Genomic DNA, 15,712 nt, shown 5'->3' on the forward strand with positions numbered 1-15,712 from the left:
CGCAACCGGTGACAAAAAAAAAAAAAAAAAAAAAAAAAAAAATTATTATTCGGGAGGAGAAAAAAACAACCACAAAAAAAAAAAAAAAAAAAAAAAAAAAAAAAAAAAGAATTGTATTCTTCACCATTAACTATCAGTGCAAGTAACTATCATTGCAATGGATGTCAAAAAACATGTGAGGGAAATAAGAGAAAGGAGGTGGCCTAAGAGCCACACAGCCACGCCTGTTTGATTTCTGTAAAGTCTCCATTTTTCTAGCGTTGTTAAGGAGGGAGGTAGTCCACACAACTGCATTCTCCAGATACATGAAATCCTGTGCCTGCAAGTATCAAAACTCGAATCTGAACATGTGGATCGAGGGCTTTCTAAAATGTGCCACACCTCTCTACCTTCTGCAGGCAAAGGCACTGTCATACAATTCATTTCCACATGAATTCCCTACTGTCCACTTATCTTCTTACAAACATCCCTTCCTCACTGCAAAGTATCCACTGTCACCTCTTCGCTATCATTCCTCTTTGCTTTGCTTCTTTCAGATTTTCTGTGGGCACACCATCAGGGGGCGTACGTGCAAGACCTCAGGTTAAGGTATCCAGGTTTACTTCAAGTTTTGTGAGCCTTGTCCACTGAAGGTTATAGTCCATAGCACTCAAGTTTTCAAGAGAAGAAAGGAAGAGAAGGAGGAAGCGGGGAAGGAAAGGAAGGAGAAAGGGAGACCAAACCACAACCATCTGTTACCAAATGCTTACTGGGAGCCAGGCACTGCACTGAGCACATCCCACACCTTTTCTCCTGCGCCCTGCATCCTGAGTGACAAGTAGGGTATTAGAGAGTAAATTAACAGACAATACCTTACTAAAAAGTGAAAGGAATAGGGAATTTTTGGATGGGCTGTTTCTATACATGTCATTTTCAGTGTTGGATTTATATACAAGTTTTCTATTACAATAATGCCTTGCTGAATAACTAAGTTGAAAGTACTTAAGCCCTACATACCTCCAGAAAATGATAATTCCCAAGATACAAATTGGGTATCCTGACTAAAACTTAAGAAAATACTTTCAGAAATTTGCCTCTGTCAGTTGTAACTAACTCATATCTATCCCCTGCCTAATCCTTTGAAATTGTCTAGAATTGCCTACTTTGTAGGAACATGTTTAATCATCCAGTAGGATGTTAGCTTAACTGGAAATTACTTTAAATTCAAGTATTTTATTCATTTAAAAGGGAACCTATAAAAGGCACTCAAACTCTCACACATTTAGACAAATGCAATTTAAAGCAACAAAATACTATTTTGACCTAACAGATGGGGAAACTCTTTTTTGCTTCTTCTTCTTTTTTTTTAGATAGTCTCACTCTGTCGCCAGGCAGAGAAAAAGGAGAAAAAGAGCAAATCAGGCTGTGGGCTGGGAAGAGGCCAATGTCTGGGCAGGGGGGCCCCTCCCTCTCACCCAAAGTTCTTCTGATTTTTCTTTGATAGATATGGAAGCATCCAAGTTATCTATTTTTTCTTAAATGAGTTTTAGTAATTTGTGTTTTTCAAGGAATTGGCCCATTTTTATCTAAATTTTTTGATTTATTGACATTGAGTTATTTGTAGTGTCCCCATATTAATCTTTTAATCCCTGTAGGATCTGTAGTGATATCACCTCTTTCATTCCTGATACTGGCAATTTGTCTTTTTTCTTGGTCAGTTTGGCTGGAAGTATCAGTTTTATTCATCCTATCTGTGCCTTTTAAATTGCCAAATCTAACGGCTTCTCTTTTACTCAAATAATTTCATTTCCCTGCACCTTTCGCCACTTTATGAGTCTTAATTTCTTCTATATTCCTCTCCCTCTCTTCTAGTTTTCTTTCTTATTATTCATAGCTTGTTTTCATTTTTCAAAGTTCTGCCCTGGTTGGTCCTATGCTTTTTCAAGGTACAATCTCCCCCTCACCAATCTTCACCAATGAAGAAGACAATCTCCTTCATTTTCATGATCTCCCCACTTATCGACAAACTGACAACTCACAAATGTGTATCTCAAACCTGGCTTTTCCCTCTATTTCGATTTCCAACCTTCTCCTGTCCATTTAAATCTATTATTTCTACTTTCAGTTAATAAAATCACCATTTCCCCTAAACTTGAAAACCCTGAATTACCATTAACTCCTCATCCCTCAACTCCCCCATCCAACTGTAACCAAGTGCTACTCTCTAACATGTCTCTCTGTATCTATGCACCTGACCTGATCCTTTCCCCACCATGTAAACCAAAAATAAAATTCTAAGCCCCCCAAACCAATTGAATGGACTCCTCCTCTCAGCCAAGGGTATTCCAACATAAACCTGAAATACCAGTTCAGCCCATGATGGGAATGGGTGGTCGGTCATGCCTCATTATACTTTCCCTTTGGCATTAAGGCACAGCTGACCAGGATTAACATGAAAACAGAGACCTTAAGAATGACAGAACAGACTCTTTGTAGGAATAAGATACCAACATGACAGCAGGGCAGGCCCTGAAATAAACTGAAGTATTTTACCCCAAAATATATGTCTTTGACATATTTTGAAATGGCCCTGTAAAGCTGTCTCTTCTGGGAAAATTCTGCATTCTGTAGTGAATCCCCTTCCCTTTCCAGGCATTTTTTCCTGATCCAAGACAGAATTAACTAAGAGTCAGGCATATTTTTAAGTTCGATAAAAAATATTTACAATCTATTCTCTCTGAAGCCTGCTACCTGGAGGCCTCATCGGCACAATAAGAACCTTGGTCTCCACAACCCCTGTCTTAACCCAGACACTCCCTGGTATTGATTCCAGGTCTTTAGATAAACCCTTTCAACCAACTGCTAATCAGAAAATCTTTGAATCTGCCTATGATCTGGAAGGCCCTTCCCTGCTTTGAGTTGTCCTGTCTTTCCAGACTGAACCAATGCACATCTTATGTTTATTGATTTGTGTCTTATATCTCCCCAAAATGTATAAAACCAAGCTGTAGCTCAACCACTTCAGGCATAAGTTCTCAGGACCTCGTGCGGCTGTCGCAAAGCCCTGGTCACTCGTATTTGGTTCAGAATAAATCTCTTCAAACATTTTACCGAGTTTGACTCTTTTTGTCAACAACCTGGATCTCTGTGACCTGTCGCTGCTAGAATTCTAGCCTGTGTCATGATCTCCATGATCTTGGTTTCTATCTCCATCTGATTCCTATCTCTACGGATGCTTTTCACCCATTTTGTACATCATAAAAGTGTAATCAGCAGTACTGTATACACTTTTTGTTTCTAAGTCTGCCTTCACTCAGCATAAACCTTCTGAGAGTGATTCACGCTACTATATGTAAATGGTTCATTCCATTGAATTGCTGAGCAGCATCCACTGTATAGATGTACCACAGTCTGTAAGAGTAAACAACATTAACTGATGGATGGACAATTGGCGCGTTTTTTTTTGGACGGGGGGAGCGGTTGTAATGAAGCTGTCCTCATCTCTCTCTGTGCACCCCGCTTCTCAGCTACCAACGTGACAGTTAACTGAAGTGAGTCTCTCCCCACCACTTAACTCTAAGGCCTTTTGTCATAACAATATTTAATATTTCCTGGGCCCTTACACGTGGCAGGAAGTGTGCTATGTGCTTGACATTCATTGGCTCACAATCATCACAATCTTGTGCTGTAGACAATAGGCTTACACCCACTGACAGAGGGAACTTACACCCCCGCAGAGGTCACTTTCCTTTTGTAAGTTAACCCACCTGGTGAGCAGGAGAGCCAAGATCAGAATCCACATCTATCTTATGCCAGCATTGCAAACTCTTAACAAAAATGCCATACTACTGCTACATGCCTGGTAAATGATAGGCTCTTCCTTTTATAAAGTTTTTAAAACTTTTAAAATACTTTTCTAAAGAAAGTCAGCATTCCTCAAACACAGCAATGGCTGATCCTAAAAGATACAATTTATTCTTCACTGATAAGCCAAGCAACCACCCCTGTGAGATGATTTCATAATGCACTCTTATTTCTAACAGCCACTTTACATCGCTCATGGTTGTGTGAGTCAGAACTCTGGCAGGGCTCAGCTGGGCATCCTCACTTGAGTCTTTCATGTGGCTCCAATCAGAGGTCAGCTGTGCTGTAGATATATGGGGCTCTCCTGGGCTGGGCGTCCACAATGGCTCGCTCACACAGTGGGCAGTGGAAGCTAACTGTCAGCAGGAGCCCAGCTGGGGCTGTCAACCACCCCTCCTTTGTGAACATGTGGCTTCTCCAGACTTCTTACATACGGCTGGCTTCCTCCAGAGCAAGCATCCTGAGAGTGCCAGGCAGAAGCTTTCCAGCCTCACAAGTCCCAGAGCACCCCTTTGGCCATGGTCTACTGGTCAAAGTAGTCACAACCCACCCAGCTCCAGGAAGAGAGGATGGAACCCCCAAGGCTTGAAGAGAGGAGTGGCAAGGTCACATCAAAGAAGAGCCTGCGGGGTGGAAGGTGGTATGGCAGCCATCTTTGGAAAACACTACCACAGCCATCTCCCTAAAACTGCTGAACTTGGGGCACCTGATGGTAGAGAACTTCAACTTGGAAAACCCCTCTGTGGGGTCAACAGCATCCTCACTCACTGAATGTCAGAAAATAGTTGGGTTTTACCAGGAAAACCGAATAGGCAGGTTCATTTTCAAGCTTGTTTTATTTGGAAGTTATCTTACTGTGTGGGACCTAGGATTGTATGTTTTCAGAAACCCCTAAGGAGTCAATGCTCAATGTTATAGCCACATAGAACAAAATGAGTATCATCAGATAGTCCCGCAAATAATGTCATTAAGGGGAACTGTAAAGATATCCAAATGAAGTAATGTTTATGGGTATTGTAAAAAATTTTTATCTAAGCTATGGTCACTTAGCATTGGTAGTTTAAAGAGTCTTGGGAAGATGACTGTCGCAGTGAAGCAAGCTTAGGTCACGCAAGGCATGACTCCAACTGTACCTGGCTTTGCGAACGTGCAGCTGAGGATAGTGGCTGTGCCTGTGACATATATGCACTGCAAAGTCTTCCTCATACGTCAGACATGGAATGTTCCCCACTTGGTCAAAAACAGTTATGAGAGTCGAGCCTAAATCACAGAGATAAAGAAACATGTCCTTATTTATCAAGAAATAAATTTGGGATATCAGAACAAAATGTAGTTTCCATTCTAAATTGTGCTTTAATTGTTCTAATCAAATATGCACATGATACATTGAGGACCTGGAGACCATTCTTATTTCTCATTCCCCAAAGCACCATTCTGGGAGTGAATTTTCAATGTTTGCTACTGGGGACCAGAGGTGGTTGGGCGGGCCTTACCTAGGCTCATGTAGGACGGCACGATGAGAAATATGAAATGCAGCTCTGGCACTGCCTTATACACGGTTCTGGTGAGGAAAGAGAGGGTGGGCTGGTGTTAACAACAAAGCAATCCCATCAGCTGGCACTTTATGAAGACAAATGTTGTCGCTAAAAAGGTGAGGTGCTCCTAAATCCACATGGGCTCCTTTGTTCCCCACCTGCAATGGCAAGAACAGCCTCAAGGCAATTTCTTTTTCTTCTCTACTTTTCCTTGGGTTCTAAAGGGCCCCTTTTCGATCTGTCCCATGGAGGCAGAGAGAATAAAGGGTGCCATGTTCATATGGCACACCAGATTTCTGCTAATATTAACCTTTGACCTGGCATCTGGACAGTCTGGTGTGACATTACAAACTGACTTGAAAGCTGCGGTCACCACCCCCAAATGTCTGTGCAGGCTGTCAGAGGCTGTCAGAGACACACTGCCATGACTTGGTAGCCCTGCTGGTCATTTTCCATGCATCCTATTATTCAGGATGCTTTGAAGTCTGTCGTGTTAATAAACATTTCTAAGGATAAGATGAAGAAAAGCAGTTTTTAGAAATGTCCAAGCTTGTGACACTTAACTCTTCTCCTACTCCCCTCACCCCAAATCCATTTCTTTAAATTACTGCACTACTAGTTTGCCTCAAATGATATCAGCGTGCAGAATGGACAATAGATTCAAAGAATTATCTTCTTTCAGAAATATTATTGCTATTCAAAGTAAATATTTTAATATAGCCACAAATCACAATCAAATTAAACATCCCAAAGAATTTCATGTCTTTTAAAAACTATTTCAAAACTATCCACACAGTCTCTTTCGTGTTCACCACCGCACCGCCCCATCCACTCACCGAAGAATCTCTTTGCAACAGCCAACAGAATACTCATCCACGGCCACAAAGAGGTGCATGAACAACGTATTCAGGGGCTGCAGAAGAAAAGACAACACGGATTAAAGGCTGAGTCAGCATTCAGGCTAGGTCAGAGCAGGGTTGGAGGAGGCTTTCGGGGCATCCACAGACACAGAACAGCCTGGCATTTAGGGTTGATATTTTATGTCTAAGTGATGCAACACCCAGGCAGCATTTGAGCTGTCTCACTGACTCCGTTTGCCACCTTCTGTCCTCTTCGCTCAGAATTATTCAAGGAAACAGGGATCGTAAATGAGTCCAGAGCGCCCGCCCTTCCTCCTGCCCTCACGAATGAGCTGTGGGCAGGGAAGAGCCTGCAGGGGAGTGAAATCGATTATTAACTCAGTAGTCTTGTCCTCAGGGGTGTCTATGCCAAGTGAAAGACAATCACCCTTTTCCCGGCGCTCTTGAGTCAGCAGCTGCTGCTCTATTCATGTGACAGGAGGGAGAGATTCTCTTATGAATTTGAAAAATGGAAGGCAGATGCCACGTTCAGAATCCATTGGCTTGTTTTGTTCAACATTCCCAGAGTCCGAATCAAATATTACTCTTGGGATCCAGAAAACCTGGGAGCTGAAAACTCACAGTAGTAAGATTCTAACATGACTTTCCAGTTAAATCTTCCAAGGTTTAAAAGAGCTTTGTCTCTTCCTTCTGCAGATTTTTAAAGTGGCCTAAATAATGAGTAAGTGGTTCAAACATCCACACATTGGTCCACTCAACTCGGTACCTCTGTGCTTATGAACAAATCTTCAAATTCTGGAAATAGTGCAGATGTGGACTGGTTGACTGGCAAGGGTAGTGCTGGCACCTATATCAGGACAGCATGGGTGCTGCCTGGGTTTCTTGTTTTTTTGAATAACTTTCTAGACAGCTTTGTGGGACCAATGGCACTTCTGTGTGCCTTTCCCCCATTTCTGTTGGATGGTGTGTGACTCACAAGCACTCGCAAAGAATTGTATGGTCCCTAAAAGCGCAAGAGGTAAACCATGTTTTGATTCATGAGCTTGAAAACTCCCAAAAGGCAAACAATACAAACCCCAAAAATGCAGATAACGATGACGACGACATGATTTTAAGCACTTGCTGTGTATTCACTCATTTAATCCCACAATAATCTCACTCAATATCTGCCTTACATTCTGAATAGGACTAGCCTCAGGAGCACATGGCTTATTATTTGCTTGATTTGTCTCCCAAATTCTCTCTTCCATCATAAATATTACAATGCAAGATTTATTCTTTAGCTTTAAGATAAAAATCATTACTTCAGCTGCAAATACCCCTGGGATAGGTATTACATTAAACCTTAAGGCTCTATATACTGGTGACATCCAGCAGAAAAGTAATGCAAGCCACAAATGTCATTTCAAATTTTCTAGTAGACACATTAAAAAAGAATAAAAGGTGAATTAATGTTTAATATTTAATATTTAACCTAATATATTCAAAATAGTATCATTTTAACAAGCAATCATTATAAAAATCATTAATGAGATATTATACACTCTTTGTTTTCTACTAAGTATTTGAAATCTGGCATATTTTATACTTATGGAACACCTCAATTCAGACTAGCTACACTTCAAGTGTTCATTAGTTACATAAAGCTGGTGGCAACTACATTGGACAGCCCAGCTCTATGCTGTCACAGAAGATAGTTTGAAAAGAAACAAAAGGGACATGTGTTTATAAGTAAGAGTGTTAATTTATAATTTTCAGAAAGGTAAAATCATAACCCTAATGCAAATATAAAATAAACATCTATCAGAGGTTTATTCAACTTCAACTCATCAATTAATGAGGCAACCAGTGAGATGATAAAAATAATTCTTTGCACTTGAAGAGCTGGATACTTCAGGTGATTTACTAGGAAAAGGAAAGAATAAGATTGCTGCATTAGATTCCAAATAGGTCACATCCATAACCATAACAAACCATAACCTTTGAGGTTGCCTCTTTCCAGACAGGAATTCTTTACATCCTAATGGACAAAAATCTACAGGCTAATTGCCATTCCTACAGCATTGTAAAACAGGCTGGTCAACCAAAGGTGCAAGCATTGGACTGAAATCATCTTTTTGGTCTATTTTCAAGTTTGGGATAATTTTTCTGACAACAGTCCTTGGGTATACAGGGTGGCAGGGTAGGAGAGAGCACAAAAGATGAGGGGAAGGCACCATCTAGTGAAATAAATGCTGAATAATTTGCTTAGGGGTGGGTGTATGTGTGCACATTTACACACGTGTACGGGGGGTGAATTCACCCACACACTCATTTGGCATTCCCTTTTCTTCTGACATGAGGGCTCTGGGGACGTGCTGCAGAATTCCACCATAAGGCAAGGGTGCTGCCCAGAGCTGCAGCCTCTGGCACTCCACAAAAACCAGGGCCTGTCTCTAGCCTGACTCTGGCAGGTTGCATGTAGGGAAAGCTCAGGATTTGGCACCAGGTACCCAGGCCAGACTCCTGGGAACCACTAACCTAGCTTCTGTTGGCCAACAAGTTGTCATGTGCCGGCAGCTAGAAGACATTAAATAAGCCAAGGTTCACGAGGGCATTTTGAAAATTATAGAATGTGACAGAAGTCTGAGGCTCTGCTGTCATGATTACAAGGGCAAGTGTGTAGATGGCAGGTGCTCTCCTAACATATCAATGACCTTGGACACTGACGCCTGGAGAACAACGTGAGACCTGGAAGCACACGTTTGACACTTCCACTAATTCCTCCCCTGCCCTCATTAGTGCAGCATGATCCAGGCCTTGCCAGCAGCTAGCCAACTTGGCAACTCCCTGTCCTTTCCTATCCCTTCTGGCACTACTCTCGGCCCTTTTCCTCCCCACCAGCTACCTTCACTTTTAAGTGTCATGATGTCATACACTGTTCAGTCCAAAACTTGGAAAGACATAATTACAAACACAGGACTCCCCCTCAAGATTCAGGGTGTTCTAATAAGCATTGTATGTGATTTCTTACTGTGCATGGGATGTCACTGTCGAGCTCCCGGAACACTGACACCCAGTCGTCCTGCTTGGCAACATTCCAGTTGGGGTAGTCCAGGAAGGTGGCCTGGGCCATGATCTCCTCCTTGTCATTGCAGAGGGTAACAGCAAAGTTTGCCTTTTCTCTGCAGAAATCATTAAAATTGCAAACATGAATAAGATTACAAACAGTGAGGTGAGGACATATCATTTTTTCCCCTCTGGCTACTGGAGCTCAGCAGCCATTGCATGAGGGCTGATAATGTTTGGAAAAGGTGGGAATGATATTGCAGCCACTTTGGGGTACATCGTTCAGGACAAGTGGTGCTGTCAACTAAACTTGTATTCAAAATGGCATTTCATGAGAAAGGTATTACATTTATGACATTGAGTATCTACTATCTTTCCCTTGGAGATTGGCTAGGAAGATATTTGACTACACAGTTTTCCCTATCCTCTCCATGTTGCCAATACCACTGTGTTTGACCTAAACATCTGCGGTTAGGGTGGCCAAGTGTCCCTCTTTGCCCGGGACTGGGAGTGCCTAAGATATAAGACTTTAATGGCTTAAAAAAATGAAAGTCCTGGGCAAACTCGGATGAATCGGTCACCTATACACAGTGGTAAAGCTAACAGTTTAGCTCCATCTCAGTTAGCATTCTCAAGCAATTCCTCCAAACTGTGAGTCCATGTCCCTGGACTTACTGATTCATTCATATGGAATCTGGGAATCTGGATTATCGTCTGACCCAGCTGCAGAAATGGGGCTCTCAGGGATCTTGCTTAAGCTAAGGTAACCCAGTGAGTTAATAAAACGAAGAAAGGAGAAGCAGGCCTTCCAGTCTTATTCTGGTGGTTGTCTCAGAGGGCCTATCTTGACAATCCCTTCCAACTGCTACCCTGTCTTGTGGCCCATCAAGGGAGCAAGACTTAAAGGCACTTAAAGGTAGCATATAGTTTACCACCCCAAGAACCATTTGTGCATAAATTTAAATGTATTTTTTACTTTCTTAGTGAAATAAAACCTACTGGCATCTTAAGTTGGAGGAAGAAATAGTTAAACAGTCACTCAAAACACAAAGACGGCAGCAGTTACCCATGTTCCTTCTTGAGGAGAACAGGAAGAAGCAAGCATGTAACTGGAGGAAGAGGCGAAGAGGAGATGACAGGAGGACAGAAAGTGACATGGGCTTTCCAGCCATGTTTTTATCACAGAAGGAATACACTATCAGTGCAGAAAGAATGAGAACATCTAAGCAAGAAGAGAAAAAAAAATTTGGAAAATCAGTTTTAATCCCACCTTCCATAGATAACCAACTACTGTCAATACCTTGGTTTCTGTCTCTCCAGACTTATCTTTTCATGAGGGTAAATATATATGTTGAAATGTACATCATGTGTTTTTAAAACTGGAATCTGGCCAGGCACGGTGGCTCACACCTGTAATCCCAGCATTTTGGGAGGCCAAGGTGGGCAGATTACTTGAGGCCAGGAGTCCAAGACAGCCTGGCCAACATGGTGAAAACCCATCTCAACTAAAAATACAAAAACTAGCCGGGTGTCGTGGTACACGCCTGTAATCCCAGCTACTTGGGAGGCTGAGGCAAAGAATCGCTTGAACCCGGCAGGCAGAGGCTGCAGTGAGCTGAGATCGCACCATTGCACTCCAGCCTGGACAACAGAGCGAGACTCCATCTCACAAATAATAATAATAAATAATAAATAAATAAAAATGGAATCCCACAACCTATACTATTTGTAGCCTGCTTTATCTCACTTGACAGTGTACCCTTTTACTAGAGCAGTTCACCAAACAGCAGTCTCTCACACACAGGCACTTCCTGTACTTTTTTCTTTAAATCAATTTACTTTGGGCTTAAAGTTTTAATAGGAAATATACATCGCTACCATAAATGGAAAACCAGTATCTCTTGCCATAAATAGAAGGTAAAGGCCGGGCGCAGTGGCTCAAGCCTGTAATCCCAGCACTTCTGAAGGCTGAGGCAGGTAGATCACAAGGTCAAGAGATCGAGACCACTCTGGCCAACATGGTGAAACCCCACCTCTACTAAAAATACAAACATTAGCTGGGAGTGATGGCACACGCCTGTAGTCCCAGCTACTCAGGAGGCTGAGGCAAGAGAATGGCTTGAACCCAGGAGGTGGAGGTTGCAGCGAGCCAAGATCACGCCACTGCACTGCAGCCTGGCGACAGAGCAAGACTCCGCCTCAGAAAAAAGAAGAAGAAGAAGAAAGTAACTATAAAAATAAAGATGTAACATTTAAAACAAAATTTTTTCCTGCATGTAGCAAGTGAAATCCCCCTGGGTACCAACAGATGTACAGGCCTCTTTGGGAAACATTGTGTCGGGGATATCAATCTCAGTGCCTGCAGCCACTGTCCCTTCTCAGAGGAAGACACAGCAGCCACATATGATCACACTCCTCAGCCACAGGGGAATGAAACAGGGCTGCTCCTGGTCCAGGGGCCCCATACAAGCACTGGCTATCAAGGAAAGGAGGCAGTAGACTGTCCCAGGTTCCTAGAATACAGTATTCACACAGGGCTCTTTAGCACAGGGATGCAGCCCCAAAACTTCTCACTGAATCCTTCACTTCCATCTACCTCTATCATCTCCCTCCAGCTCTTGGTCTTTTGGGCTCCTCTGCCCCAGACTCCCAGAGTCATGACCTATGGTCTCAAGCTGAGAGTGCTCCCTCTAAACCAGATGAGAAAATGCACCAGACACCGTACACATCAGCTCTGACGATAGTGGCGACGGTAGGAAGGAAGAAGTGGGCAAGAATTTGGGACAGCGCAGCCACCATCCCCTCAGGGAAGCAAAGAACAATGTGCTTCTGGAATCCAATTCTAACAAAATGCATTTATCCATGGGAACCTCAGGATGGCAGTTGGGTCCTATAGTACAATGAGCACAATACTATATACCACATAGACATTAAAGATTCAATATGCTTTTGTGGGTTGGCCTGGGAAGCCAGTCATGAATTACTTTGTTTCAATGGGAAAATGCACTACAGTTTACAAATAGCTGACTGTAAAAAGTAACTTTTGTAGCATTATCTTTTTATGTATATAATTTTTACTTCTTATTACCCCTTAGCCACTAGGTCCTCCATAGCACAGATAAAAATCACCATGGGAACAAAGGGAAAGAAGAGGATATATATATATATACACACGCACACACACACACACACCCCCCATATATATATTTTTGACAGAGTCTTGCTCTGTCACCCAGTTTGGAGTGCAGTGGCACGATCTCAGCTCACCACAACCTCCCCCTCCAGGGTTCAAGCGATTCTCCCGCCTCAGCCTCCCGAGTAGCTGCGACTACAGGTGCCTGCCACCACATCCAGCTAATTTTTGTATTTTTAGTAGAGACGGGGTTTCACCGTGTTAGCCAGGATGGTCTCGATCTCCTGACCTCGTGATCCCCCCCGCCTTGGCCTCCCAAAGTGCTGGGATTAGGGGCGTGAGTCACCGCGCCCAGCCTTAGGTGAGATCAGTTTTATTTGTTCCTGTACTTCTGTAACGGAACAGGTAGCAATAAAACAAAACCAAACACACAGACCACAAAAGAACCACCTTTTTTTTTAAATGTCTATAAAATAAGTCATTAAGCCTTGTAGTTGACTTGGCCAAGGGACAGGAGTTGCCTAATATAAAAAAATGAAACATTGTGTGGGCTTAGTAGCAGCTGTTTTGGAAGCTTCAGGACATCAGTGAAAATTTAAATTTGCTTTTACTTCTGAAAATACACTGGCTTCTAAGATAGCTTGCAACCCTTTCAGTTATGAAGATCCCATTTTAACTTTTTTTTTTTTTTTTTTTTTTTTTTAAATGTTTGGGGTCTGAGCAAGGGGAAGGCTGGAGTTACTGAGATAGGAAAAGTGTGGGAAGAGTGGATTGAAGGCAGGTGAAGACCACGCTAGATTCAAGTGCCTACTAGGTATCCAAGGGTTGGCATTCACCAGGAAGCTGGATAAATGAATTTGGAATCCAGAAGGTTCTGTCATCAATGTCAGACTTTTTCACATTTATATCATAAATTCACCCAGAATTAATTTTTTAAAAGTTTTCTATTACATGAGGTTGGTTATTATTTTCTTTTCCATGTGAACAACAAACTCTCCCAGCACCATTTATTGATTGGCACATCCCTTTCCCACAAAGCCATCATCAAATTTTTATATAGGTATGGGTCTGTTTCTGGGATCTCTATCCTGGTCCATTTGTCTTTTGTCAATTTCCTGCAAATTACCACACTGCCCTGGTTACTATACCTACAATGAATCTTTAGTTGGCAAGCCTCTCCACCTTATTTTTCTTCCTTCAGATTATCCTGAACCTTTGCTTTCCCATACAGATTTAGACTCATTAAGCTTGACAAATAATCTTGTTAGGATTTTGATGGGGGTGGAGGGAAACTGACTTTGTGATTTGAATCTTCCTGTCCAAAATGTAGTCTACCTCTTGAAATACCGTAGTCCCCGCACTTCTCCGTGGTTTCATGGCCCACAGTTTCATAGTTAATTGCAGTCAACGGCAGTTAGAAAATACTGAATGGAAAATTCCAGAAATAAACAATCTATAAATTTATAATTGCATGCCATTCTGAGTAGCAAGATGAAATTACATGCCATTCCACCCCGTCCTGCCCAGGAATTGTCCAGCAGACCCACACTGTAGATGCTGCTACCCGTGAGTCACCTAGTATTAGATCTGATAACTGCACTCTGTTACCAGATCGACTGTCACTGCATCATAGTACTTTGGTTCAAAGTGCAAGAGCAGTGATGCTGGTAATTCAGATATGCTGAAGAGAAGCCGTAAAAGGCTTCCTTTACACGAAAAGGTGAAAATTCTCAACTTAATGAGGAAAAAATAAATTGTATGCTGAGGTTGCTAAGATCTAGGGTAAGAAGAAATCTTTAATCCATGAAATTTTGAAAATGGAAAAAAAATTCGTGCTAGTTGTCCTGTTGCACCTCACACTACAAAGGTTATGGTCACAGTGCATAGCAAATGCTAGTTAAGATGGAAAAGCCATTACATTTGTGGGTGGAAGGCATGAACAAAAATGTGTTCTGACTAGTAACAATTGGATGTGGTACTATCCTCAGTTTCAGGCATCCACTGGGGGTCTTGGAATATATTTCTCTCAGATAAGGGATGAGGGGTGACTACTGTATTTACGCTTTCCTTAATGTCTTATTTTATTTTATTTTTTTGAGACTGAGTCTCACTCTGTCCCCCTGGCTGGAGTGCAGTGGCGCGATCTCGGCTCACTGCAAGCTCTGCCTCCCGAGATCATGCCATTCTCCTGCCTCAGCCTCCTGAGTAGCTGGGACTACAGGCGCCCGCCACCGCACCCGGCTAATTTTTTCGTATTTTTAGTAGAGACAGCATTTCACAGTGTTAGCCAGGATGGTCTCGATCTCCTGACCTTGTGATCCGTCCGCCTCGGCCTCCCAAAGTGCTGGGATTACAAGGGTGAGCCACCGCGCCCAGCCAATGTCTTTCAATAGTTGACGATTTACCCCATAATGAGCTTGGAGTTATTTTGTCAGTTTTATACTAGGTACTTTATATTCTTTGGCATGGGTGTAAATAGAAAAATGTTTTCTGTTCATTGTTAGTATATAAAAATGCAATGGGTTTTTGTTCAATGACTTTATAGCCAGGAATTTTAAACTTCTGTATTTATTCTAACTCATATTCCTTCCAATTTTCTAAGTAGAGAATATATCACACCTGCAAAAAACGACAATTTGTTTCTTCCTTTCAAATCCTAGTACATTTTATTGCTTTTGCTCTCCCTTACTGCAATAGCTAGGATCTCATGACAACAGGCATCCTCATTTATTATGCAAAGATTGTTTTAATATTTTATCATTACATATGGTGTTTGTTAAAGGTTTTTACACATATGAGAATCATCTTATCTTATTTTGTTAAGAATTATTACTAAGAATATTGCATTTTATCAAATGATTTTGTCTTTATTGAGATTACATTTTCACCTTTGTTAATTTGATGAATTAGACTAATCCATTTTCTAATATTAAACCAAACTTGAATACCATGATCAATTAATCATAATCATATCTTCTTAGTTCATTATTAGATTCCTTTCCTATTTTCTTTTAGAATTTTTACATCCATGTTCATGAGCAAGGCATGAATGTTAATTTTATTTCTCTTTCTATGTGAGATTGGCCATTAACTTTCCTTTCTTGTACTGTCTTTGTCTTATTTTGATATTAACATTATGCTAGCCTCATAAAGTAAGCTAAAAAATATTCTCTTTCTGCTTCCAAGAACTTGTATTTATTTGGGACATACTCAATCCCTAAATGTTTGTTAGGACTGCTTGTAAAGGCAGTTGTGCCTACCATTGTATTGGTGGAGGATTTAAAATTAACAAT

At 41.7% G+C, this 15,712-nt stretch overlaps 1 protein-coding gene across 2 annotated transcripts in view; it reads right to left on the reverse strand.

Moving 5' to 3' along the window:
* CFAP61 (cilia and flagella associated protein 61) overlaps positions 1–15,712 on the reverse strand; it is a 295,737-nt gene that overhangs the window by 269,211 nt on the left and 10,814 nt on the right. For both annotated transcript variants that reach the window (XM_023217758.2, XM_023217759.1), the window contains 4 exons: positions 9,252–9,402; positions 6,215–6,291; positions 5,337–5,404; positions 4,977–5,103 (listed from right to left, as the gene is read on the reverse strand). In XM_023217758.2, the coding sequence (XP_023073526.1) occupies positions 4,977–5,103; positions 5,337–5,404; positions 6,215–6,291; positions 9,252–9,402 (423 nt within the window). The remainder of the gene's footprint in view (positions 1–4,976; positions 5,104–5,336; positions 5,405–6,214; positions 6,292–9,251; positions 9,403–15,712) is intronic.

Source organism: Piliocolobus tephrosceles, chromosome 20, assembly GCF_002776525.5.
Source record: "Piliocolobus tephrosceles isolate RC106 chromosome 20, ASM277652v3, whole genome shotgun sequence".
NCBI lineage: Eukaryota > Metazoa > Chordata > Mammalia > Primates > Cercopithecidae > Piliocolobus > Piliocolobus tephrosceles.